Consider the following 26,759-nt stretch of genomic DNA (forward strand, 5'->3'; position numbering starts at 1 on the left):
GCTCGTTTTTTCAAAAACTACTTGGAGGCTCGTTTCATCACCTTAATTGTTTTTCCCTTCCTAAAGACGCCTCCCTGGTGCACGCTTATGCAATTCACGTGGTAAGGTGGAAATATATGCAGCACTTTACTGCCTATACTGACTCATTCAAAGTGTTGTGTCATAAAACATGACTGTGATTTTTAACAAGGACATGACTGTGAATTGAGTTTAGGTGATTTTTGAATAAAAAGTGTTAAACATTTGTAATAAGATATAAAATCCATACACATCCAGATATATTTTATTATTTATGGAGTTGTTCTAACTAGTAAATTACTCAACAAGTTTGTGTTTGTCCGGATTATAAATATAAAAAATATATTTAAAAAAAACTTCAATCACTGAAATCTATTCTGATAATGTACTGTTGTTTATGTCTAAAAAATACAAATTCGAAAAGTAGAGTTCATTTCTATCAGTCTGGAAATCTTTTTTAATATTAGAAAAAAAAAATCAAAATTTGTCCAATGAAAATCTGAAACCAAGCTCAACCATGGATAACATTATAGTTTTATGTCAACTTCATCCTGAAACTTGGCCAAATGTGCCTTTTTTCACACAGGAATGTGTAATTACAGCTTTGAAAACCAGATATTACCAACTGGATACAAAAAGCACTCTCAGACTCACATATCTCAGCCGACATTTTATCACAACAGCACTGGTAATTACCAAGCTTCTGGCTGGTACGAGCCTCAGCACCTGCTGGTGCAGCTGACCACCAGCAGCAATTACTGTACTTGGACACATGGATGGCAAATTTAAAAGCTTAAAAGATATAATTTTGTTCTCAAAGATAGGTGTATAAATACATGTGTGGGTAGTTTACATTGAAAATGGAAGTGTATTCCTACAAAAATTTTGAAGAAGAGCCTGTGATTAAACTGGGCAGAAATGTGTCCTTTTTTTGCCAACTGTGATTTCTTTTTTTTCTCCATTTCCTTTCTCTAAAATACAGTTTCATTTTAGTGCAGCATTTATTGGGCTGTTCACCAAAACACATGACCATTGATTTAGCCGTGTATTTTTAAGGCGGTAGAAGTGCACAATGTCCTGAAAACTGCAGGCCCAAATTTCATGCTGCATTTCCCAAATCCTGGAGTGCGGTTTTTACTGTCCTCACAAATAAACATTACTGTGCCACCGTTGCTAATAACTGAGAAAATGACTGCAAAGTAATCTATATTTACAGAGTCTGCCAGAGTGACAAAGGAACAGTTGGATTTATTCCAATGCATTCCTCTCTTGTCTGGCTTTGTGTCTTAGGTAAAGCTGGGAATCATCCCACGTGTTTGTGAGACAAACATACAAAAAGCCACACAAAGAGGAAGACAAACAAAACGGTAATCCACTGCGGGTGATGCTGTTTATTATTACAAACATTTGCGTTACTAATGCCTTCCCTTTGCGTTTCATTACGTCCTCGTCTGTGATGCCAGGGGCTGTTATTCCCGGTGCGGGGTGTGGCGGTTACGACAGGGGAGGAGCTGGAGGTTCTCCTCTGGAGGCTTCTCAGATTGATAAGAAAAAGTAATCAACCTACAGCAGAAGCAAAAGATTTGCTTCGCTTCATCAATTTGGCTTTTCTTCTTTTGTTTGTTCAGCAATGAAAGAAAAGGAAATCGCTTAAACAGTGATGTTGTTAAATGGAGTTGTGTCCACAGTGTGAAGAGGTGGGGGATAATACACTTCAAAAAGAAGAAGAAGCGTCTGCTTGGTGATAAGCCGTCTGTTTTAAGGGGCCAAGGCTAATGTTATTGTTTATTCACAACAGCACACGAAGTTAAGCCTTTGGAGAGACGAGAGAGCTGCAACCAAAACAAATCTGTAGTTATGGCCGGGGATCTGGACGATCTTATCAAGCTCCTCTGTGACCCTGCATAAACGACCGGGTGGAGATTCCAACACTGGAACCTTAGAGTTCAGAAAAGGTTTGTCAGTGGATACAGCAGTGTTTATTTACACACAGACTGGATACAGCAGGATAAACGTGGTCCGTAGTACTTTTGTGTTTTAGACCTGGACATGGTAAATCGTCTACAAACACAATCTAAGCCATGGTTAGCACGATTAGCCAGATTAGCCAAATTAACAGCTCACGTGACCCTATCTCGATGGTTCTCAAATTGTTATGGTCACTGGAATTTTTAAGCCCCGTCTGCCCCCAACAGCCCATGTCTTATTATATGAAGAGGGGGAAGTGCATCACTAAAAAGTATATTTCTAAAACTTTGACATGAAATGTGATGCTCTCAGAACGACAGCTGTTATGATTACAGAAAAATAAAAACCCTCACAACTAACCTTTGAAAAATGACTGGCAAACACAGTCTGTCCTCGGCTGCTGTTGGAGTAATGGTTGGATTTAGACGTCTCTGCTCCAGGTAACCATTAGTGGAGACAGGAGGGGAGAAAAAAAATATTGTTTTTATTTTGTCTGGTCAGACTGGTGTCTGCCTACATCTTATTTCTCTTCCTTTTATGGTGGTGCTCATGTGGAGTGTTAAATTTAATGTGGATGTCTCAACCCTACATTACCACCACTGCAGGCGCTGCTGTGTGTTTTATACCGCGGCTGAGGAAGTGTTTTTGGATCAACTGTGAGAGATTTAACAGTGTGTGGCTTTATGGGGCTAATTCCAGCAGACTGGTGTGATGCAGTCAGCACTTTTACAACACAATCACAAGCACTTTTCATGCGTCCTGAAGGGAGGGCTTTGAAGGTGACACTAAACGGAAGAAATGGGACTGTGTGGTGCCTGTACTGTACTGTATCAATGCCACCTTTGTCCAAATGTTCGCTGTCCGATAGAGAGGCGTTCAAGTGTCTTTAAGTTCTTCTGAACCCTTTTTTTATTTTTACCATTTCATTTTTAACTTTTATGAGTTAGGAATAAATCTCACTTGATTAAACTCTAAATAAAAAGTGACACCACATAACGATTACTGATCAGGCTGTGCAAAAATAGATAATAAACCTTAAGAAAAAAAGGGAACTGTGTCTGGTTCGAAAAATCACCTGGTTGACATCAGTTATCCAAACATTCCGGCCAGTACTTTTTTAGATTTATATATTTTTGGCAGACTATTTGAATAGAACAAATACAACATCCATCATATGTGGTTAAACAGTATTAAATATTATAGATCAAGGGCAAAACCTTCAATCGTGTAATATTTGTCTTAAATGCTAGTCCAGTGATTAACAATTAACAAATGGTGGCCTGCGGGCCATATCATGCCTGTGTAAGCCTCCAATTCAGCCTGCAACTGGATTCCAAAAAAAAAAAAAAAGTGATGTTTGAACACATACACATGAAAGAATGAAATCATCCAGGGCATCGCCGAAGCATTCTGAGAACAGACTTGTCTGGCCTTCATGTGTCAGAAATAAAGTGCACTGAGCATGTGTGACCGACGGTGGCCGCCCATGTCTGCTGTAAATGTTAAAGGAAAGGAAAGAAAAGTGAACTCAAATTTAACCCAAACACACAAGCAAATTTAACCCATCACCAAAGTGAACCGAAAAGTGAACTCAAATTTAACCCATCACCAAAGGGAACAGTGGGCAGCTTTTTGAGCTTTTTGACCTGGGAGCAGTGGGGGTCGGTGCCATGCTCAGAGCACCTCAGTTCGAACCTGCAGCCTTCCGGACCCAAGTCCCTTTTGTATCGTGACTCAGGTTTCTTAATTAAATCTCAAAGCCCCTCCACTAAAACAACACTGTTGGGTCACACGCCATTGCGAATAAATCCTGCAAATTTTATTTCTAATGGCCCACAAAATGCTTCTGGCAATATACTTGCTAATGAAGAGCAAGCCCAAAAATAGGCAGCCATGCAAGGTTGATGACTTCTTATGTTAGTCCGCACTGTCTTTTTACCACCTTAATAGGGTGAGTTTGTAGATTTGCAGTAAAACGGCACCTTTTGATTGATATTTCAATAAAATAAGGACAGGGCGATATTTAAGATATACATTAGAATAATATTTTACAGTGTTTCTGTTTTGTGCTGTGCTTCTATTTTTTTTTCAAGACCACTGCAGTGATTATATGAGAACTTGTATTCTAATTAGTCTTATCGACCAATAACATGTCTATAAATACACCTAAGAAATGACCTCGGCCCGGAGATCACTGACCCTGCTTTTTTTTTTAACCTATGTTGGTGAAAACAATTGCATTGGTGCAAAAGCCTATCAGTGATATCTTAATTAACAAGAGTCTTATCATGGTAACATGCCAAGGTAACCTTTCTGCGTCCTCGGGTGTTTGTATGTTCAGAGCCTCAGGCATATTGATGAATTCCATCTCATCCAATCAAGACCGTCAGTCATTACGGATTAGGTGATTGATTGTATTGATGCTATCACTATGGATGTCTGGTAATGTAAACAATGTGCTCGTCTCCGCGTGTGTGTGTGTGTGTGTGTGTTCACAGAGGAACCAGACATGAATAACTACACTGTTTATGACTGCAGTGACCGACAGTAAGACCTTGTTTATGGGGAAACGTATATTAGCTTCTGTTTGAGGTTGAATTGATTTTCTGTTGTCCGATTCGCGTGGGCCAAACAGAAGCCTAATCTTCTGTTCCTTCTTTGTATTAATGGCGGCGCTTTCTTCCCTGGGAAAAGTGACAATTACGGCGTGTCTGCGTTTGGATGAATGTTATTAGTCGACAGGCAAATGCAGGAGGAACGAACAGTGTGAGAAAGCCTTTCTTCCTATTTTTCTTTTTAAATACAAATAGAACAGGCGTTAATACAACAAAAACCCAGGAGTGATTACTGGGAACCGACCACAGACAGACTCACTGATCCAAATGAGCTGAAGGTCATTTCTGATGACTGATTTCAACGTGGGTGCACTGGGATACTTGGCTGTGACCATGAATCGAGACATGCCTGAGAGAGAGAGGGACACTGATGACGGAGTTATTACAGGTCATAAACCTCCAACGTGAAGATGCTATCACCCAAAACACACATCAGAAAACAGAGACACATTTTAGTTTCTCCCAGGGACTAATGTCCAATCCCTGTTTTAACAGCTAACACAAACAACCAAATTCATGAGAACACAGATTTAGATGTGCCAGTAAAATAAGACTGAGGATGAATTTCCTTTTGTACAGAAGTAATTAAATTGAAAAGAATCTATATTATGACAATACTAAAACAAATGACATGGGTTGGTTGAGATATTTGAATCACTTCATTATTATTGTAATAATTATATTTATGACACCCAGTCATGGGCCAAATTTGGGTGATTTGCGGACAGGAAGTGGTCCCCAGGCCGCGAGTTGAGTACTAACTATACATTTGTGTGAAAATAAAGAATATTTAAAAATTAAATAAAAGTAAGTTTCAGTAAAAAATTCTAAAACCCGCTGGCCTAAAACAGTGAACGTTGTCCTTAAACTCAGGCCAACAAACATGGCAGTTTCCCTCCAAACATATCGAGGACAATGACGTCCATTCACCCGAACAAAGTGAGTTGAAGTGAACGGTGGCCATGAGGAGCTGAGACAACAGTCCTTTGTTTGCACCAGGTATCTCTCTGTATCACTGTAAGGCTCTGTCTTCCTCTTCAACACACACACAGTTCACAGCTGAACACGGGCAGCTGCCGCTGATACACACCAATAGATGCTGTAGTGCAATAATCAAAAAATGAACAGCATCATCCTTTTTCCCAGGGGTAGGACTTACAGCACTAACAGAAAAAGACACTGTGACACAATGATTTCCTGGCTACATGCTGCCTGAATGCACAAGCTGAATGGATATTTTGTTCTCTAATAAATCTGAAACTTTTTTTACAATAAAGTTATCATTTTCAAGGTAAGATTTAGCAGGGTTTAGATATTTGAAATGGGTGGAGCCAAAAGGTCAGCAAGGTGGGGAGTGGGGGGGCTGAAATATCACAATACAATAACCATAATAATCTCAACAATTACACACACACATATAGATGTTTATTTATATTTATATATTTATTATAAATATAATGTATGTATTATTTATGGATGTCAGGTACTTAGGGAATTTTTCTTTCATGATTTCCCTGTGTATGTGTGTGTGCTTAAATTGAACAGTTAATTATGTCACTTGAACGCACCATTTTGTAGCACAAAACATACATACACACACACACACACATATATATATATATATCACCCTAGCAATCAGTTTATATAGATTTTAGTATATAAGTATTTTTGTTTTATTTTATATGTAACATATAAACACACATTAAAAGAATGAGTTCAGTTGAAAAGGGGGTTAGGTTGATTCTACTGCTGGAGAAAATATGTTTTTACACTGCAGAAGAGAATCCGTATGAACAATCTGCCCCCTCAGGAAGTCCTTGTTAAATCCACCACCACCAACCGTGACGTTTTTTAAGATTGACTGCAGTATTACAGCGAGCCAACAACTCACTTATTGACTCAATGTGTCCTTTTTTAAGTCCATTGCTGACTGGAATCATACACGGTATAGATATCTCCCCTCCTCCGTCCATAGACTGAATAATTGAACATGCATTTATCTCTCCACACTGAGGGTTTCATTAGTGGCACAAACATAATCGATTCCAATGTCTGGATCCAATCACTTTTTTCTAAGGTACTGGCCAACAGGGGAGGACAGAGGGAAGGAGGAGAGAAAACGAGAGGAGGTGACAGAAGAAAATCGGTTAAAAGAAAAGAGAGGAGAGGAGAAGAGAGGATGGGGCTGATGGGAGAGCAGATGTGCTGCAGGTATCTTCCACAGTGAATTATCACATATCCTGGGCCCTCAGTTATTAATAGCGTTGATTCTCACAAGCCAAGTCAGATATGGATCTAAGAACAAGTGAACTCTCAGACACAACTGTGTGAACAGTTCACAGCACCCATGAGCTGGACACAGACACGTCTGTCAGTAGAAAGGAGAGATGAGAACAGGTGCTGCTTTCATCCAGGGTCTGCAGGAACATCACTCTTTCAGGAAGGTAAAAGTACCACAACAGAATAGAAGAGAGTGCTGCAGAAGAACTAAACAGAACCGAGTGAGAACAGCTGATGTATCTGCTGACACTCACTCATTTAGTAGACTTTTGTTCTGCTTTTACTGCTGTTCGACTTGTTCTTATGCTGTGTTGTTCACTTGACGCCACAGTAAGGGTCCTGGGCAGGACCAAAGGCTTCACACAAGAAAGATAAAAACAATAATTATTAAAATAAAAGGTTTGTGAATTTAACTGATTACTTTTCCCTCACACTCACACAGAGTGAGAGAGAAACCGCGTCCGATGTCAAGGCAAATATTTGCTGTGAAGGATTACACCTTTAATACGTCCGACACATATTTAAATGAACTGAACAGTAAACAACTCTGTTTTTACTGCCACTGAGAACCTCCTTCTGTTTGACTTCATCACTGAGCCATACTATATTTACACAAAAAGGCAGAATTAACTTCTGTCTGATGTAAAATTTTATTTTATTTTATGTTTCTTTTTTTTCAGTATTTTTTCAATACTTTATAGCATATTTCGATCAGCTTTCAATCAATTATTAATACATGTGGTGATGACGGTGCAACAACACTGCAATTTTCTATTCTTTCTTTCTATTTTTTTAAATAGTAAGTTTTGTGTTTTGTTTTGCTTGTTTTTTCGGGGAGGAGGATTTTTTTTGTTTTTTATGCTGGATTTATTTTAATGGATTCACAGTCTAGCCATGGCTGGTATTCCAACTATCAATCCTCCAATCACCAGCCGGATCCTCCAACACAGGCACGCGGCTGCCACAGACTGTGACATCATCATCCATGACTGTCCCTTTATTATTTATAATATTACTATTAATATTATTAAGACCACTAAGTTAATGGAGTCACGCTCTGATTGGCATTTCATTGCTGACAAATATAAACTCTTCACTAATTGTTCCAGTATTTCAAAACCCACTTTGGTTGATTAAAACATAATCTGTAGCTGTTAAAATAATTGTTATTGTTTTCTAATGGACGTGTAAAAATCTCACAGTCTGACCTCCATGATGTCAATAAGTCTGGAGAGAGTTTGTTCGACTGCAGCTCGCACTGTTACATGCATTAGTATTTGGTCCAGTCTGGGTTATGAAGTCTGGGTTTTTTCTTTTAGGTTGCTTAACATCAAACATAAAAACTTTAATTAAAAACCAAAACATGTCTGTGTTTTCTTTTTTCTTTTTCTTTTAGGTTGCTTAACATCAAACATTTAACAACATGTTCCAATTACTGCCGGGCACGCAGTGTAGCTCTGTAGCTTGGTGTTGCTCTGGCCTGATCCAGTGGAGTGGGACATGTACAACACGGAATGCAGTCATCCTTGATAAAACAATTCCAACAGTTCTCAGGTTTCCAAACACAACCCACAAACCCAGCACCAACACCAGAGAAGCAGTAAATGAATCATGTGCAGTAAGGGTTTCTGAAGTATCTTAAGTATCACTCACTCCCACTAATTAAAACACACATTTAAAACCCTGGACAAAAACAATGCCTTTAGTACCCAAGACGACTATGTGTTGTCCTGTATATTACAGTATGTATGACAAATTCATTCTTTTTTTCTTTTTTTGTGAGTTCACTTCCTGTCTTTGCTTCATCTCCACCTTGGCATCTGTCTTTTGTTTCCTCACTGTTTTGTCTGCGGTTTCCTGCCTTTTGTGAGCCCTTCAGGTTCATATGTATTTTTGTCTTCTGCTTTGTGTACCTGTTAGTGATTAATCAAACATAATGTCACATTGTTCAAAGTGAAACCACTGCTTCCAATTCAAAGTCTCTTTCGACTCCTACCTGTGGTGCAACAGTGAATAATTATTTCTTTGCTCATAATTTGACATGTCTTTGTTATTTCTTTGTTTTTTTTTATGCTTTTCTGATATTGTTCTGCTCACCTCTCTGTGGGTGTGAGACAGAATAAATTTGTTATGAAGAGAAAAATAAAGAACTATTGGTTTAATAAAAATATTAATGTTCTTACCCTGAGGATTGAAGTGGATGATGTGAAATTAAAATTCCCCTATCAACTGTTTTCAACATTTGCATTTTATAAAGACACTCATCTTTGCTATCATTACAGTGGTGGTCAGACTAGGGCTGTCATTCTTTTAATTTTTTTTTCCTTTATTATTACATCAATAATTTAGGGCAGCAGCTCGATACTGGTTTACAACAGAAGGACACAAGAAAACTAAACTCCCCCCCGAGCAGGACTGGCCGTCAACAGCCTGATTTAAATGGCAAATGGATCCCAGGGTGGACGACCTGGCACACACATAGCTGAACCTCATCTGGACTTTATAACCATTGATATCTGTGTAGTTTAGCAAAACAAAAGTATTTTGTTATCAAGAATGTAATGTTGTTTTCAATTAGCTGTAAGAGTCTGAATACCTGGCTGTGACAGCAACTCTTCACTAACTTTTCCTGTTTGTTGTGAACACAGTGAAAATGTAAAGCTTCCTGTTTCCTGTAAAAGCATTAGCGTGGCAGTAAAGATGGCTGAAGACAATGTACAGCTATATATATAAAACAACAAAAATAGCTAACCTACTATAGCTAGTAAATTATCTAATTACGCATCTCAGGCAGTGTATTTATTCAGTCACTGGATAATAATTTGCTTTTATTTAAGGCTACATTTTACTGTTTACTGCGTTTCATCACTTTATTATTTTTTTTCTATTCTTTTTTTTTAATTGTGTTGGAGTGATGCCAATCTTTGTGGCCAAGTCACCACTAATTTGAAAAAAGCAAGTTTTCAGAAACACCTTTGGCTTGTCTCTCCAGCAGGGGTCGCTACTGTAGGAGTCTGCACATTGATTTTTACATTTAATGGCCTTTTTGACACAACAGAACCCGGGTGGTATCAGACCTGAATACTACCCCGACGAGGGTCTTCATACTGCAGCAGACCACCAACTTTTCTTGAAAACATTTTCCGACATCTATTTTACGAACATATTTTCTATGAATCTGTTTCTTCACTTTCATTCAATGATATTTTGAGAGGTTGCCTGAGCTAATTATGTCACCAGCTTGACATCCTGTAAATGAGCTGTTTACACTGGCAGCTGTTCATTTTTTATTATTATTATTTTATTTCTGCAGTGCTTTTTGTACACTTTTGACCTGACAAGTTATGATATATTTCCCTCCCAAAACATTTGCTTGAAAACATAATGTTCACTCGAAAAAGCGTCTGAAAATGAGTGAGTCACTGCATGACTCAGACAATTAAGACACGTCTGAATTTTTCAGTTCTCGCCATAAATTTGTGAAAATGTATTTTGACAGGTTTTACACCCAGCAGCTTTAGAGACTAAAAATGCCATAATGGTAGTGTATGTTTAACCGTTTGTATAAAGAAAGACATTAAAAAAAAAAAAAATCCCACAGGTCATACTGACCACAAGGTTCAGAGCAGGTGGACTGACATAAGGATTGACTTGAATATATATTTAGACTTTTTGTACACATATTCAGACTTTCTGTATATATATTTATAATATAATTCATAACCATTTCCATGCGCCTTTTTATTTAACTTGCAACAAAACAAACCAAACAAAGCCGCCCCCACCCACTCCTTCCAATCCACTCATCTTTCTCATGTCTTTAACCTCCCCTCCCCAACCTTCACCCCCTCGTCTCTACCTTTTTTTTATTCTGTCCTTCTCTTAGTTTTACTGTGTATAAACCAACGCCCACCTCTCCTCCCTTCTTACTTTTCTATTTTCATGGCACATTAAGTGAGTGAGCAGTGTATTTATCAAAAACATATTAGGTATGATGAGCGTGGGGATGTAGACGGGGGAGGTCAGGGAATGATGGAAAGCAGAGAGAAGATTCCGAAAAGATTTCTGACAGTCACAGTGAGTGGAGGAGGTTGTCCATCTCCTGGGTTTTCCCTCCGTCCTCCTCCTCCTCCTCCTACTCCTCCATAGTTCCCTGACAGCTAATTCAATATGTCGAGAACAGGACAGAACGCTTTGCCTTTGTCAACAAATTTCATTAAGCAACATTAGCAACGCTATCAGTGAGGTGACAGGGAGGAAATGATGAATTTAGATTAGAATAAGGAATATGAAAGAGCTGCAGTGGCAAAATAAATGGCTGCTGCGTGTGCATGTGTGTGTACATATATATATATATATACAATCCTACACTGTCCTCAGCCACTTAGCAGACAAAATTTACATAACCCATTTGAATTTTCATTATTTTTCTTTGAAGGACTTAGTAATTGGATTTCCATCCCCCAGAATTATTTCTCAGCTCAACCCACACACCATCCAACAGAAGCACCACTAAATTACTGCACATTTTGAAGCAATTGAACGTAGGTGTGTTTTTAAATACGTTGTCCTTAGAGCGATGATGAAAGTTCAAAAAATTAGAACAACTTTGATTTTTTTTTTCTCTAAAGCTAATCTATGGGCTAACGGGACACGTTTAAATTCTCAAAAAACAAAACAAAACAAAAAACTAATGATTCCTTAAAATTGGAGTTGCTGTGCACACGTAACTAATGATTTCTTAAAATTGGAGTTGCTGTGCACACGTGTCCTTTTATGGAACACCAATGATAATGTTTCATGTTTTTCACCATTATACTGTAATATTACAACAGTACTCTGGGTCATTTGAGGGCTGCGTTGTGTGCTCAATGGTGATTTTAATACCTTTCTTCATTAAACAATTAGAATAATCATTCAATTTACTGAAAATGTCCTTTTCCTGCTCTGTGCCTGTCATTTGTCTGGGTTTTTAATGGCTTAACGTTTTTTTTCCCCTTCTCCATTCTAACCACCCTCCACCCTCTGGTTCCCAGGCAGCCACGGGGAGCAGTGATGGAGTGACTTTGTCTCAGTGTTTGTCATGAAAATGAAATTTCAGCAGATGGATGGGGAGGCTTTGGTAGAAAAGCACGGTCTAAAAAAAGGTATGCAGAAAATGGATTGTGTTTCGATTGGGTAAAAGGTAGGAGAGAAAGTCAAGTGCAGTAGGAAGGGAGTATTTTCTATGTTGATAACAGTTACCCAGGTATTCTGTGATGTACCAGAATGCATGCTGTATCTTATCAGATCATTAAATAATAACAACTTACTAAAATTCTAAAATACTGTTTTCATGTCGCTCTACTTCTCCATATCAAACCTAAATTTAAACAAAAAAGTGACTATGATTCCTTGGTAAACTTTCACTGTCACTTCTTTTTTATTTCACAGTCCACAGGCGTTGACAGCTGTAACAGCTTTGACTCCTGAGAGGCTTTCAACCAGAGGAGGTCCACTCCTCCTGAACACCACTGGTGTGTTAACACACTAATGTAGCATAAGAGGATCCAGCTTCCAGCCTGAAACAACTTCTAATTCTTCCTAAATCTCATGTTTGAGCACATGTTTCACAACTAAAGATGAAGTTGATTTGAGTTTAGAACAAATGAAAACCTGTCATTTAGACTTTTTTTGTGCTGTGTGTGTGTGTGTGTTTTTAATTATTTCATTCACGTCCCAGACTGGTGTCAAGGACAACACAGACAAAAGACAAATTTGCCAGTAACTAAGTGAGCTTCTATTTTCGACTGAGTTATTGAGTGAGCGTGGAGCGGCAGCAGAAAGTGTTTCGACAACTTCATGCTGCCTGACTAATTCTCTTTGAGTTTGTTAAAAACATTTTTTTTTTCACGTTTGGTTTTAGGAGAGTGTGAGACTACTTTTTTTAAATGTTTTCACTTTATTGCTAATTCATATAGACTTTATCTCAGTTTAGGCGTTGGTGAGAAACAGAAACGTACACTATTTCACACATTCTTGCAAATTAATCGCGTCTTAACTGTTTTCAAATGACTGCATCCATAATCAAAGACAGCTCGGCGAGGAACACAACAGCTATCACAATATCAAAATACTAAATCATGACAACTTTACACTGTGAAGAATCATATCTTGTCGCAATAGTCAACAACTGTTATGGAGACAGCAAATATCGCCTCCTAGTGGGGTGGCAAGGTAATGCGATGCTTGATAGAAAACTCCAACACAGGGAGAATAAAAGTCTCAAATAAAGTCCCAAGGCCTTAACATACGTATATTACTAATAGTAATACTGCAACAGACACTACAATACTACAGCTAGATTACACAATTACAACCTGTGGCGCCAATAGGCGGGAAACGAGAAGAATTCAAAGGCCCAGAGGCATTCCCAATAAAATTATAATTTTGACACAACTTAACATGACACAAAAATACCAAAACATACCAAAACATACCAAAATTCATAGTTTTACTTTAAATATTTTGAGGTTCTTTCCATGGGCCCCAAAATCCCTAGCAGCGCCCCTGACCACAACATAAGACGACATTAAGAGTGCATTGGCCATAAATGAAAACCATGGACATGTATGGCAAAAATAACAGAGAGCATCTTTTAGCAGCAGTCAAACGCGCATGTTCCTCGACAAAACACAATAAAACAGAAAACAGCGTAACAACTGCGTTTGTTTGTTTTTAAACTCACCATTCGAAGATGACGTAAACATGTCAATGTTGTGACGAGAGTCCACCCCGTGTTTGTGCTTCTGGCAGTAAACATCCTGCGCACGTGGCAAACACAAACAGCAGCTCCAGCTATCAAAGTTAACGCCGTCACAGCTGCGGCCGTTCACCGCGTGTCCTCGGGAAAAACACTTGGTATTGAAAACAGACTGTGAGCCTTTTTTACAGTCTCTAAAATAAAGTTTTACGCAGTTTCCCGTTTGTTCGCTCTGAGGTAGTTCACTACGACAGAACTACAGCTGCTGTGGATGTCTCTCCTTCAACTCTGACAGTTTCCGCCTGTCCCTAATATTCTGGACCAGTAACGGTACTGTTACTGGACCAGTAACTGTACTGTTGCCTCACTGCTGTTGTGATAAATAATGTACATTGTTTTATTAGTTTTTATACACAAATGTTATTTTTTTCTGCCATGATGGTAGCCCTAATTGATTTTTAAATGTAACATCATAGTCACAAATAAAAACCAAATGAATGAATCATAATTAATTTACTAAATAGTAGTAGTAGTTAGTATTAACAGGTAGATAAACTATACAGATAGATAGATTTGTTTAACAATTATTTTTAAGTTAATACAAACACCATCATATTAAAAGTATTTTCTTAATTTATTTTAAATTATTTTCATCTGTACCAATAAGATTTCTAAACCATATGGTTCAGCGGTTAGGATTCCTGTTTAAGTTTTTACCCAGGGTTGAATTCCTGGTGTGGGAAGAAATGTCAAATGCCTACCCCCAGTTCCCACACCTTTGGAAAACAAAAAAAACTAAATGCCTACCCCCAATTCCCACACCTTTGGAAAACAAACAAAAAAAAAAAACCAAAAAAAAAAAACCATACATTTAACACACACATATATATAGGCTGCATTTGTTGTTAATTAAAAGTAAAAGCTTTTCATTTCAAAATTAATATAAGAAATGTTTATTTACCAGTCTTAGTTGTGTGGAAAATTCCCACTTTAAAAAAAAAATCAAATTTTTTATCTTGCCCTCCCTATGGGGTCCACGCACCAGACTTTGGGAATCCCTGCACTAGGCAAAAGTCTGTCAAATTGAATTGAGATGCTGGGAATTGCACCTAAGAATTCACATGCAAAAAGTAGTTGTTTACCTCTTTAATGAATGTTGATATGAACACTTTATTATAGATGCATACCGTTACTATACCATAATTAAAAAGTAGTTGTTTACCTCTTTAATGTTGATATGAACACTTTATTTTAGATGCATACCGTTACTATACCATAATAATGTACATCATTATTCCTGCGTCTGTCTCTTCAGGTTTGTTTGCAGGTCTTTGGAGGATCAACGGCTACTGTGATGTGTTTTTTTTTTTTTTCCTTTCTTTTTTTGTTTCCATTCTACATTGATTTGAGTTAAACCTAATCCAGTGTTTGATGTTTGGCTCGCGGCTCAAATCAATAGTCTCTTCTGAGCTGCTTCTGGTGAGTGCGCACACAGAAAATAATACACTCGTCATACACTTATGCACACACAAAATGTGCTTTAACAGGGATGTTGTGCTCTTTGTGTCGCATCACAGTTCAAAGAAATGACTGAGAAAACTAAAACAGCTTTTGTCCAGATCCAACAATCTCTTAATGCTGATTTGTTCAGTGCCAACCAATAAAACCACTCACCGTTTATTCCATTCAAGTGTGACCACGACTTTCTCAGCAGCACCAGCAACACACATTTACTGGAGGTTTTAATGGGATCACTTTGCATTTTCTCCTCCTGCCTGTGACCCTGAAGCCATGGCCAGCAGCACCTTAATCAATATCTCCATTTAAATCCTGCATTTAGCAGCTTCCATTCATTCTTTTCAACCAAACGTCCAACATTAGCAGGACATTTAGACAAACATTTGTCTCAATGATGCTGTAGTCATCTGCAGCCCTGTTGTTGGTACTGTACTGCAGCTGAATTTGTTTTGGTCCTGCACGATGTTACCGTTGTTTTTTCATAGACAGCACTTGTCATTTCAGATTTAGAACCAATCTAACCAGAAACGCTGGAAAATAAATGATAAGATTATCACTTATTTTTTCAGTCCTGTTCAAATTATTGCTAAAATAAAGCTGCTGTGGAAATAAGTGGGTTGCTTTAGTTTGTCCCAGTGCTTTTTACTACAATTTTATGTTTTCATTTTATTAAGAGAATTTCAAGAGGATGGCAAAGCCTTGGTTTTATTTGTGTTGTAAACACAGTGTTGGTTTGTGGAAGATTTCGTTCTTTTACTCTTTTTTGCTCACGGAGAAGATCACGTGGTGAATGGATGTTGTCTCGTATAACATTTTGCTTTGAAACATACTGTACTTTTCAAACACATTGTTTAATGTTGACTTCAAACATCACATTTATATTGACAGTTCGGTTTTTCTGGTCATTCCTGCCTGCAATATTTGTTTTCTCACATTTTTTCCATACCGCTTTTTTTTTTTTTTTTTCCATGTTTACTTTTCTCTTCGGGTGATTCTATTCCTCTTTTTCTGAAGTGTGAGGCATCTTCACAGACAGATACTGGTGTAACAGTAAGTGTGGATTAGATTTCACACACACAGAGGTGTGTTCTTGGGTGAATATATAGAGTTATTTCTACACAGAGGAGGGAAAACAATCAGCACCTTGGAGAGAAACATCTGTTTTGTTGTTAGATCTGGTCAAAACAGATGAAAATGAGTATAAAGTAAGTAAAGCAATAGAGAGTGGCAGTAGATGTGATCAACTACCTCTGACCGTCGGGGTAAAAGTAAAGACCAGCCCAGTGTTTAGTCAGTCAGTTTTGCTGCTTTCAGAATGCGAGCCTGAAGGGCAGAGCGAGGGTAGTTGGATTTTCATACACTTGTCAAACAGACTGTGCGCTGTCCTTGGTGCTGTAACAGCCGAACCACATCTGTATGAAAAGGCTGACTTCCCATCAGTGACTTTGACATTAGTCTGCCTTTACACAGAAACTTAAAGACTGTGATTGATTTTCTACCAAAAATATGTTGTAAGAGGCAGTGTTTGTTAAACATTCTTTTTTTTTTAAGCTTTAAATGGCACATTTGTCCTGAACAGCTGGCATGCAGTTTATCGATGGAGTCTGAGTAAACACTTTTAATCATGACTCCACAGTGTTTGTTTTTACCCAGACCTGGCCAGCCTCACTGTAGTGGTGCTTCCAGTACTTCACCAAAGACTTTCATAAATTAAAAAAAAAATTGTATTCGTAACATATTGAACAAACCTCCCAGCCACTACTGAGGTCCGAAATGGACAGTTTCTGTGTGTGTCTCTCTCTCTCTCTCTTTCACTCTCTCATTCTGGTTTATCCATCCTTCTATCCTTGTGCATTTTAGTGCGTGGATGTAGGTTTCTGAATCATTGCCCAACAAAACGACCTCAGGTACGAACACCTAAGTTGTATCTGTCCAAAACAATTGGGTTCAAACAGAGAGAAAAAGTGAGTGAGACACACACACACACACACAGAGAGAGAGAGAGACAGAGAGAGAGGGGGAGAGAGAGGGATGCTTTGAGACTCGTCCTGGGCCATGATGCAAAGGATGCAGCGAGTTATGTGGAAGCAGTTGAAATACAAGGCAGTAGGATTTAAGAAGAGTCAAAAAGGGGAGAAGAACAGCGAGTTATGGCTATAGGGGGATGGAGGGGGAGAGAGAGGGAGAGAGAGGGGGATTCATGAACACAACAGCAGCAAAAAAGATGGGAAATACTGTCAAAGACGGAGCTATAGAGCTAAAATGGAATACCATAATAACCAAAATCAAACAAAAAAAACGTGTTATGCTGACACAGTGATGTAGTAATATTTATTCCTTTATTAGGAAACATATGGCTGGATCTTGGTTTGAAGATAATAGATATGATTTTATATTTGGAGCACACAGTTTGTAAAATGAACCTAGAAGTCACAGCTGTACTTTCTAATATTATGGTAATTTCATTATTCCCACGTTTGAAGGTCATTGAAATAGTAAAATGTCTAGTATAAAACCTAAACCACACACTCATTTACCAAAACTGTCTACGAGACTGAACTCCAGACGGGCGGTGAAGTAAACAAAGCATTCCATGCCGCCTGTGACGTCCTGTAATAAATCAAAACTCCTTAACTTTTCTAAACATAAACAGTCACCAAAGTCGTACGGAGACAAACTTCCACAGCACGTCAGCGGGACTGAGCAACTACATGCTGACAAATGTTGCCAGCACGAGCCAATTATTTCTGATGTATAGTTTTGCGGATACATGTGCCAGTTCTTTTCTGTTATTTCACTTGTCTGCTCAAAGTGATGGATGTGTGTGAGGCTGCACTTGAACCTCAGGAAGCTGCCAGATGAATGTTAAATGTCTCCTTGTGAAACGTTAATACATTTTTGATCAGACATGTCAAGATTCCCACTCTGAGACTGACAGTGGTCGACTGTGATTATTTTGAACTGCCTGAACTAAAACCAAGGCAACGTACAGCAGAGGGAGATTGATTGAAGGACAGAGAACAATAGTCTTTTTAATGGGCAGTCCAACCTCGTCATCTGCTATCATTATCAGGAACAACTCGTTTGTTCGGGGCTGATTCCCAGACCGAGGTTGCCGAGGGACGTCACCTCACAGTGTCCACAAACACGGGACTGTTCAAAAGCAGATCGGAGAGCAGTTTTCAAACATTTATTGATCGTAATGAGCCAACACTGTGCAGAGGTAATAAGTGGACATGTCACACCGAGGGAAACTTCCTCCAATCATCATCTTTCTTTAGTTTTTATGGGCAGCACAATGACTAAATCCATAATAACTGCCTGTCGAGGTCTTGAAAAGAAACACATTTTCTACTCACGATCACTCCAAACAGATAATATGATTAAACACAAACCATTTCAGCAAAAAATTAATTTGTACACACGTATTATTTGGGAAGAATAAAGGTTCGGGGGAAATGAAATGTAAAGGATCAGTGGGTTTTATGGTGGATATCCACAGCAGATCCAGAGTGTAATTAGCTTTCACGGCTGTGACTTTACTCCGAGGAAACCCTTGATAAGGGTAATCTGTTTCCTCCCACTCTGAGGCAGCTGTGGGCCCACCACTGTGGTCATTTACACCACTTCCTCCTTGTCACTGTTGGTAGAGAAGACCCCACACCTTATCAACCTGGAAAGCTGTTGGAGCCAAGCGTGTGTTCCACCACTGTTCTTTTCCATCCCTCTTATCCACCTGTGCTTCAGACAGTTTAAAGGAGCTGATTAAAGAGAACACCACCTTCCAACATTAGCAACTGCTTGGCAGAAGTTATTCCACAAAACACTTATGGAGTGGATAAGGTTTTGGTGTAATTACAGGACGGAAAAGCCCGACTTACACCTGGGAGGCAGTTCCTAATAAAACCCCACAAAATAAACATTGGAATGATGCACAAACCAATGTTTGGGGTAAAAGTGATGAATTTGAAAGCAAAGCCGTCTTCACCGTGACACCGCAACCCCCCCCCCTCCCCCCGCTACGCTCCCTAACTAGTTCCTGTTGTCATTTTGAAACCATACATCGGAATGATCTATCAAGACTTGCTTATTAAATTCATGGGAAATGGCAATGTAACCGCAAAACTCCATAAATCAAGAACATCAAACCCCAGGACCTCCAGTACTTTAACATATGAATACTGGCCAAAGTCTAGTCTTTGCTGCATTGCAGTCATTTTCTTCTTCTTGTTGCTCCTTTAACAGCGGGCTGCTATAGGAGAATACAACTGTTCACTTCAAACTTCCAAATTACAGAACATTCTGCTCGCCTGTGTTTATCTGCCACGTCTTAACTCGATGATAAACTGATTTACGTATGGAACCATCTGTCAGGACTCGGAGATGTTTTTAAACTTCATCCCATTTGCTGCTGGGTTTCATGCTCTGGTACTGTTCTATTTCCGTCCTGTGTGGAGCCTCAGATGTTTGACTGGATTAACTAATGCCCCCAAGAACACTCAGAAAAGCAAGTTGTTGTTGTGATAGAAATGATTTATTTCCCAACATTTAGCACCATGTGGATATTTGTGTGAATTCCCAGTGATCTGCTCTCAGAAAAACCAGAAAGCGTGAGAGAGCCACTCAAGTGGAAGTGAAATTGTTTGGCTGGAGTTTAGTTTAAGATACAACAATCCATTACACGCTGCTCACTTCAAATCTTTTTTCTCCTTTGTCCTCAGCTTCTCAGCGTCCTCCAGTAAATTTACACACGTAACTTTCATTTTTCTTCATTCTTGAATCCCATTCTTCTCTTTCTCTCCTTTTACTACTTCCAAATTCAGAATGAGGGTGTTGGGGGAGAGGGTTTGGAGTGGTGGTGCTTGAATATAAATTTACTGCTGAGACACTGCTGGCCTTTGCTTTGTTCATATGTTTTTCTTTCCACTGTTCAGCATTAGCACCCCAGCAGATGCTGTTATCCTTCATCTTGCAGAGCCTTCCTGGCAGCTGCTGGGATATGAAGACAGAGAGGAGGAGGGCAAGTAAATCAGGAGCAGAACCGAGAGGAGTGGGACGGAGTTGGACCCCTTGAACTCACAGAGTAACGGAGTGTTTAGCTGTCATACTGATGCTGTAATGGGACAATAGTGGCGAGAAAAATAGGTTTTAGCTGTGCGTAAATTAAAAAGTAAAAAAAAAACAAGTTCAACTAACGTCTGATAAAGAATGTATATCTCTGTGAAGGACACTTTTTTTTTTCTATCAATTTATTGGTGGTATATAATCTACCAAGTCTGGAATCAAACCCCGTCACTAGACATTTTTAAAGGCATTGTTCATTTTACTAAGGGTCAAATTCCAGGTGACTTGTACATCCATTATGAGAAAGAGAAACCAGACATTTGCAACTTAATAAAATGTCTAGTTCTTGTGTGTCTGTTTGTTAATGTCCTGGAGTCAGCATTTTTCTTCACATTGACTGGTTCTAAAATAAATTATTTTTCTTCACACTTGAATTATGGGGTTAGTCACCATTATCATATGTTTGTTTGTTTTTTGTTTTTGTTTTTTGTGTGAATTTGGTGTTTATCTACGGCGTTATTCAGTGACTGACGCTGCAGAAAATCAGGACCTACAGTGTACTTTGTCTTCTTGAGCTAAGACTCTGATTTTGTCAATGAGCTCTGGATGGGTAGAGTGAGTATTTATCTCTTTGGTCTTGACCATGGCGCTGTGTTTATGTCAGCACTTTGCAGAGCCACAATTCAGGAAAACAGAAACTGGACGCTGACTCTTCATTCAGAAACCAGAAACAATTTGGGTTCATTAAGCCACATTACATATACATTTGGTGCCACCTGCTCCATTTATTTAAACTTCATATTACTCTTCAGTAGTTAAGTTATCTGTACAAGAACAGATACAGTAAAAACAAAGAACATGCGTTTTCCAGCAATGTCCTTGGATCTGGGTCTGTTTCTATAAAAGTGTGAATGGAGGAGCTGACAGAGGGTGAGGACTGACTGCTAATTATAACAACATATAACAGAGAGAGCAGATTGTCTAACAAGTGCCTGAAGCTGCGGCACATGAAAAGCATGCACAGTTTATTGACATGGGTTTTTTTAAGGCACATGTTTTAAATAAAGAATCCCACAAGGCACTAGCATACAAAGTCAAAAGGTAAATGTGAAGAAACACAATGATCTTGTTTCAATTTTTCAATTGAGTAACTGTTAAATGGTAAACACCATGTTGATGTACTCACAGGAATTGAAGAAAGACACCCATGAAAGACACAAAGAATGGAACAACAAAGGATGTGAACATGACACTTCAAAAATGTTCTGAAAATGCAAAAGAAAAATGAACTTATGTTCAAAGAAAAAAAAAACATACAATCTTTTCTTGGTCCTGGTCTTTTCACATCTCTGCAGAGGGGGAAAGCTGCATTACTAAATTACCCATTTAATCTACATTTCTGAAAGTGGGCTTTAAAAAGTGGCACAACAGCAGCAAACACTGCTTAAATGTGCTGCAGAGTGCAAACACCAGAGAAGCTGCGCTGAATCTCTTTAAACCTGTTCAAACTCTTTTCACACAGTAAGCAGTAAAGTAAAAGAAAAAAAAGCTGAATATTTGAACAGAAACGCCTGTTATGACAGAGTGTGGTTATTAAGAAGCTGCATCACACAGTCCCTGTTGTTCTTGTTCCAGGCTAGAACCGAGGCCTCATTCAGGCGGGCATCACTCAAAGACCAAAGACAACAACAGCTAGGAAAGCCACAGATTAAATATTCATCCACACGCCCCGGCCCCTCAAAACATGCGTCCTAGTTATGTGGCCCATTTAAAATAGTGTTAAAAAGCGGTTAGTTTTGTGTCTCTGTCCGTGGTGCTGAAAACACGCTGCATACCACAGACATTAGAGCAGCGGTTGTTTTTTTTTTTTTAAATCACTGCTGTGTGCAAGTAAGATAGTCAGCAACACACAAGTTTGAGTTGCACCTCAGAGGTGCCATGACTCAAATAAAATCTGTGTCGTACATCCTGAACAGACTCCTTTTTTTGACACAGCTTTCCAATCCAAATCCTGTCTGCGCATTGGTGCGAACATGCAAAATAAAATCCCCCTGCTGAAAATCAATGACACGGTTTGTGGGTTTCCAGAGAGAGCGAGGGAGGAAGAGAGAGGAAGAGAGGGAGAGAGAGAGAGAGAGAGAGGAAACATGTGTCTGGTGAGAGAGGAGAAGGAGGAGGTGGGGGAGGAGAAAGCTCCTGGTCCGTTCGTCCTCACTGCTCTGTTTCATCGTCAGTTCTTGTAAGCAGTCGGGTGCAACCACAGTGCCCGGGGCCGTGGGTTTATTTCCCCCCGGATTCTCTTTTGGTCAACGAGGACTCTACTAAGCAGGTAAGGATGGACACTGTTTCGGACGCTGTCCATTTCTTTCTTCTTCTTTTTTTTTAACATATAAACAAAAATAAAGTCCATTCCTCCACTTTGCTGCTGCTGCTGCTGGTGTTGGAGATGGAGTGACTGACTGAAAAGACGAAGATCAGAAAGAATGGAAATCGTGCTGACGCTGTTAATTGCTCCTTAAATTGGCCGACTGTGAAGCAACTGAGGCAGGTCGGTTTGTGGTTGCTCCGCATCTGCCACAACTCTCCAATGTTTATAATCGGATTAGAAAAAAAAATCCTTTGGATTGAATGGGAGGACATAAAAATTGATTCCTTCTTTTTTTCAGTGTTTGTTTACATCCTGACACTCACAGTCTGAGAGTTGTGCGGCTGTTTAAGTCCTCGACCTCACTTTATTCTGCCTCTCGTGCACTTTGCACCAGCAGCAACAGCAGCAGCAGCAGCAGCAATATCCATGTTCACCACTGACTGCCTCCTTCCCTCACTCTTCTCTCTCCCCCTGCCTCTGCCTCTGGCTTCCAGAAGATGCGCTTTCTCCTGTTACCTGTCGTGGCTCTCTTGCTGAGCGGAGAAACGACGGTCTCCGGTAACAGCAACGACAAATGGCTGAGCACCGTGGCTCAGTTCAACAAGGACAGATCCTGGAACAGATTCAGAGATGTGAGTAGCACTAAAACATTTTCCACAAGAGCCACTGTGATTAGCTTCATTCTGCGCGTTTGGGTGTGAGCGTGTGTTGTGAGGAGGAGGAGGAGGAGGAGGACGAAGAGGAGGGGGAAGGGATCTAGGGAGGGAGCTCACTACGCCCTTGCTACACCCTGTGAAAGCTTGAGACTTGCCAGCAGGCATAATCCACCTTGTAGAAACTCAGCAGGTTTAAACACAGGGATGAAAGACAGCCACAGTCCTGGGCTCATGGATCTGCTGGAAATCCTCTTTAATGAGCTCACTGTTTATTTCTCCATGTGATTTATTTATCAGCTTGTTAAAAAAAAAACTGAACACAAGCAGAAAATGTATGCTTCAGATCTGAACCTGTAGTCACTCTGTTCTGATGGTAGAAAACCAGGACTGAACCTCTAGAGCAGACTGCTTCCCCACCTTTTGTAGACAGGCCTGTACTTTGTAGACAACCCCCTGCACGTCAACACATTTAAATACCCTCAACCCCCTGCACGTCAACACATTTAAAGAAAATCTCCATTAAAATTCAACTAACACCTAACTGCTTTTTTTACTTGTACAAAAGAAATAAAACCACCAATAGATGCAATTTTCCCACTTTGGCAAATTTAGGAATTTACTCATATTGAAGTTTATTTGCCTCGCTTTGGTCCCTGTGCAGCAACTCTATGACCCTAAAGGGGACCCGCCCTGCACTTTGGTTCCCGAAGTGCGGGTCTCCAGAGAAAGTTTTCTTTACTAGATTCACATGTCAGTATTTGCAAGTCAATGAAAAATCACACTCATTGCCTCACGTTGCTTCTCTGAGCTCTAATGTCTTTATATAAAATCGATTTATTTCAGAGTTTGTTTCAGTCAGAGTGACAATAGGACTGAACAAAGGTAGTGATGACAAAATCATTTTAAGAAAAATGTCAATTTTAATATGACTTTTGAATGAATCTGAAGGATGTTTATTATGTACCAGCCCCTACTGGCCTTCAGTGGTACTGCAAGCGTTCACCATGCTTTTATACTATAGACAACCTGGGATTCTTACTTCTAATCCAACATCAATCTGCTGCACTTCTTTTACTTCTAATCCAACATCAATCTGCTGGACAGTTTGGATCTCAGTCACCAATTTGTGGTGATTCGTAAAGAAACATAATGTTAGGATTGTTCATTTTTGTTAGCAGCAGTGAATGAGGTGACTGTGATTGATGGCTAATAACATCCAATAGGAGGTTACAACAACAACTGGCGTTTTCTGGATGTGCACCCAACCTTCAACAAAGCATTTGTGTTTTCTTCTGGATACTTTTTTCATGCAGATTGCTTTAGTTTCTTAAATGAAGTATGTGGATATTGCTACATGTTTTGGAAAACAATTATACTTAGCTCAGTCAAATATATGGTAGGTTGTTGACGGTGTTTTTTTAGGTCAGTGGCTGAGCCATTTTCTTAAATGACGTTCTTAAAAAAAAAACTTTTTATTGAAATACTGGACAGTAAACCTTGTGCGAATCCATTATGTTGAAATACCGAGCCTATATCTTCAGGGATAACAGGCATAAGTTAGAGCACTTTAGCTTTAGTTCACTGCAGGCCAAGGTGTCGAGTCAGTGCAGATTTATGCTAATGGGTAAACAGTGGCGAGGCTCTGAGATACCACTTTAAACGATGACAAATTGAATCATTGTATAAATTAGTGGCTTCATTTAAAGATCACCATAAATGGAGGCAGGGGAATCATCCAGGTGCCGAGCGGCATCAATCTTCACACCCCCACAACCGGGGGTTGCTCTCAGCAGTGATTGCCAGGTTTTCCATTTATCAGGGTGACATTTCGGGAAAGGTGAACATCACAAGTATTTCAAGACTCATGCAATCACGAAAAGCACATGGTGCTGGCTTTGGTTTTAGCATTTCATTCGGATCTGGGTTTATTTCCGTATCTTCACATATGAGTGAAACAAATATATGTGACAACTTTGGGATTTTTCCCTGGAGATACACCGACTGACTGGCCATCGTTACTGACCCGTGATTGGATGGTGGAGAACAAACGAGGCAGCTCACAGTCGTAAGCCCACATGGTGTCAGCTTGGAAGTCCAGCCAAGACAGCTTCAAATTTTTACGACATGTATTGTATATAACTGTATAGTAAACTATTGTTTACTTTTATAGACAACAGTCTTGTCGTGCCAGGTTAGCTGTAGGCTAACTCCAGTGATGGTACTCTAATGTCTGTGCTGAGTTTAACAGCTCAGTGGACAGACACAGATTATGCAGAACTACTGCAAAGGGTTTTATTTGTTAGAAAGTTGGGTGCACAGGAACCCATTTTCTTTTAGTACCTCATTAAGTTCCACATTACCAAGCACTTTCTTGAAGGTTGTTGAACTGATGAGAGAACCTGTGAGTGAGTGCAGGTTGTGGGGAAATGTTACGTAGAACAAAAATTACTAGCTATGAGGATAACGATTTTGTTTTTTGTTTTTCTTTATTTTGTATATACATTCGATTGAAGGAAATCTGAACGGGCCTAAGTTCAACTCTCTTTTATTCGATTCTGTACAATCCAGTGTTTCCCTTGGAGGAATTTTTACCAAATTACAGTGTATTGTTAACTTTAATCATATGAAAAAAAGCTTAAGATTGACTTTGTTTAACCTTAGCCTAATTGGACTCGTTCAGTCCAAAACAACACAACCACGACGATAGGCGAGCGAGCTACTCAGCCAGGTCTCGACCTGCAGCATGTGCATGCAATTATGTGTGTCTATGTGTGCGTACGTGTGCTGACCACCCTTGATTCTCCTCCGTTGTCTCCTGTGAAAACGAAACTCATTAACGTGAAAGTGTCGGGGGAGGACGGAGGACGGAGATAGAACGTGGAGAGTCACAGGCGGGGGAGAGGGGGAGGGATGGATGGAGAGGAAGGTGCTGACATTTATGTTGAATATTTAAAGCCACAATCACCACCAAATGCAGGAGGTGCTGTTGTGTCTCCTCGGTCACAGATGAAAAATCCTGCCAGTTGTAAATTGTCTGCTCAAACACATTGGCTCCTCATGTTTGACATGTGGACACACAGTCAATGCTGCAATTTCTTTACCTGTACACTCAAATGTAAATCTTTTTATATAAGAGAAATGCCTTTTAGATGTTTTTTATTTTTTGCCCTTATTATTATTATTATTATTATTATTATTATTATTATAACATATGTTGTGGTACGTTATTATGGTTTAGTTAATTGATTCTCAGCCATAATAATAAATAAAGAAAAATAGAAAATAAAGTGTTTTTTTTTTAACATTAAAATCAGAAGACTGTGGACCTTTACTACACAAATTGAATTTCTTCCATGGTTTTCATCAGGGATTTTAACAATTGCAGAACATTTATCAAACAAAACAAATATTCAAGGATATTTTTATTTTTTATTTTATCAAAGATTTCAGCCATTTTTAATCAATATCTGTGATTCACTGATGGATGAACACAGGGAATAGGTGTGTTTTGGTAGATGATAATATTCCAG

At 39.2% G+C, this 26,759-nt stretch overlaps 1 protein-coding gene and 1 long non-coding RNA gene across 3 annotated transcripts in view; one reads left to right on the forward strand and one right to left on the reverse strand.

The window, feature by feature from the left end:
- Nucleotides 1-1,490: 1,490 nt before the first annotated feature.
- LOC112488203 (uncharacterized) lies at nt 1,491-13,925 on the reverse strand. The gene is made up of 3 exons (XR_003052048.1): nt 13,609-13,925; nt 2,347-2,417; nt 1,491-1,956 (listed from the first exon to the last, which is right to left on the reverse strand). It is a non-coding gene; the product is annotated as an uncharacterized LOC112488203 (long non-coding RNA).
- Nucleotides 13,926-22,336: 8,411 nt separating this feature from the next.
- Nucleotides 22,337-26,759, forward strand: part of spock1 (SPARC (osteonectin), cwcv and kazal like domains proteoglycan 1) — a 74,456-nt gene continuing 70,033 nt past the window's right edge. Inside the window, exons 1-2 of one of the 2 annotated variants that reach the window (XM_017039584.2) lie at nt 22,337-22,534; nt 23,071-23,205. In XM_017039584.2, coding sequence (XP_016895073.1) covers nt 23,071-23,205 — 135 coding nt within the window. In that variant the 5' untranslated portion in view covers nt 22,337-22,534. Of the gene's footprint in view, nt 22,535-23,067; nt 23,206-26,759 lie in introns of both variants that reach the window. The other variant, XM_008326963.3, reaches the window with a different exon arrangement.

Source organism: Cynoglossus semilaevis, chromosome 15 (assembly GCF_000523025.1).
Source record: "Cynoglossus semilaevis isolate Cse_v1.0 chromosome 15, Cse_v1.0, whole genome shotgun sequence".
Classification (NCBI taxonomy): domain Eukaryota; kingdom Metazoa; phylum Chordata; class Actinopteri; order Pleuronectiformes; family Cynoglossidae; genus Cynoglossus; species Cynoglossus semilaevis.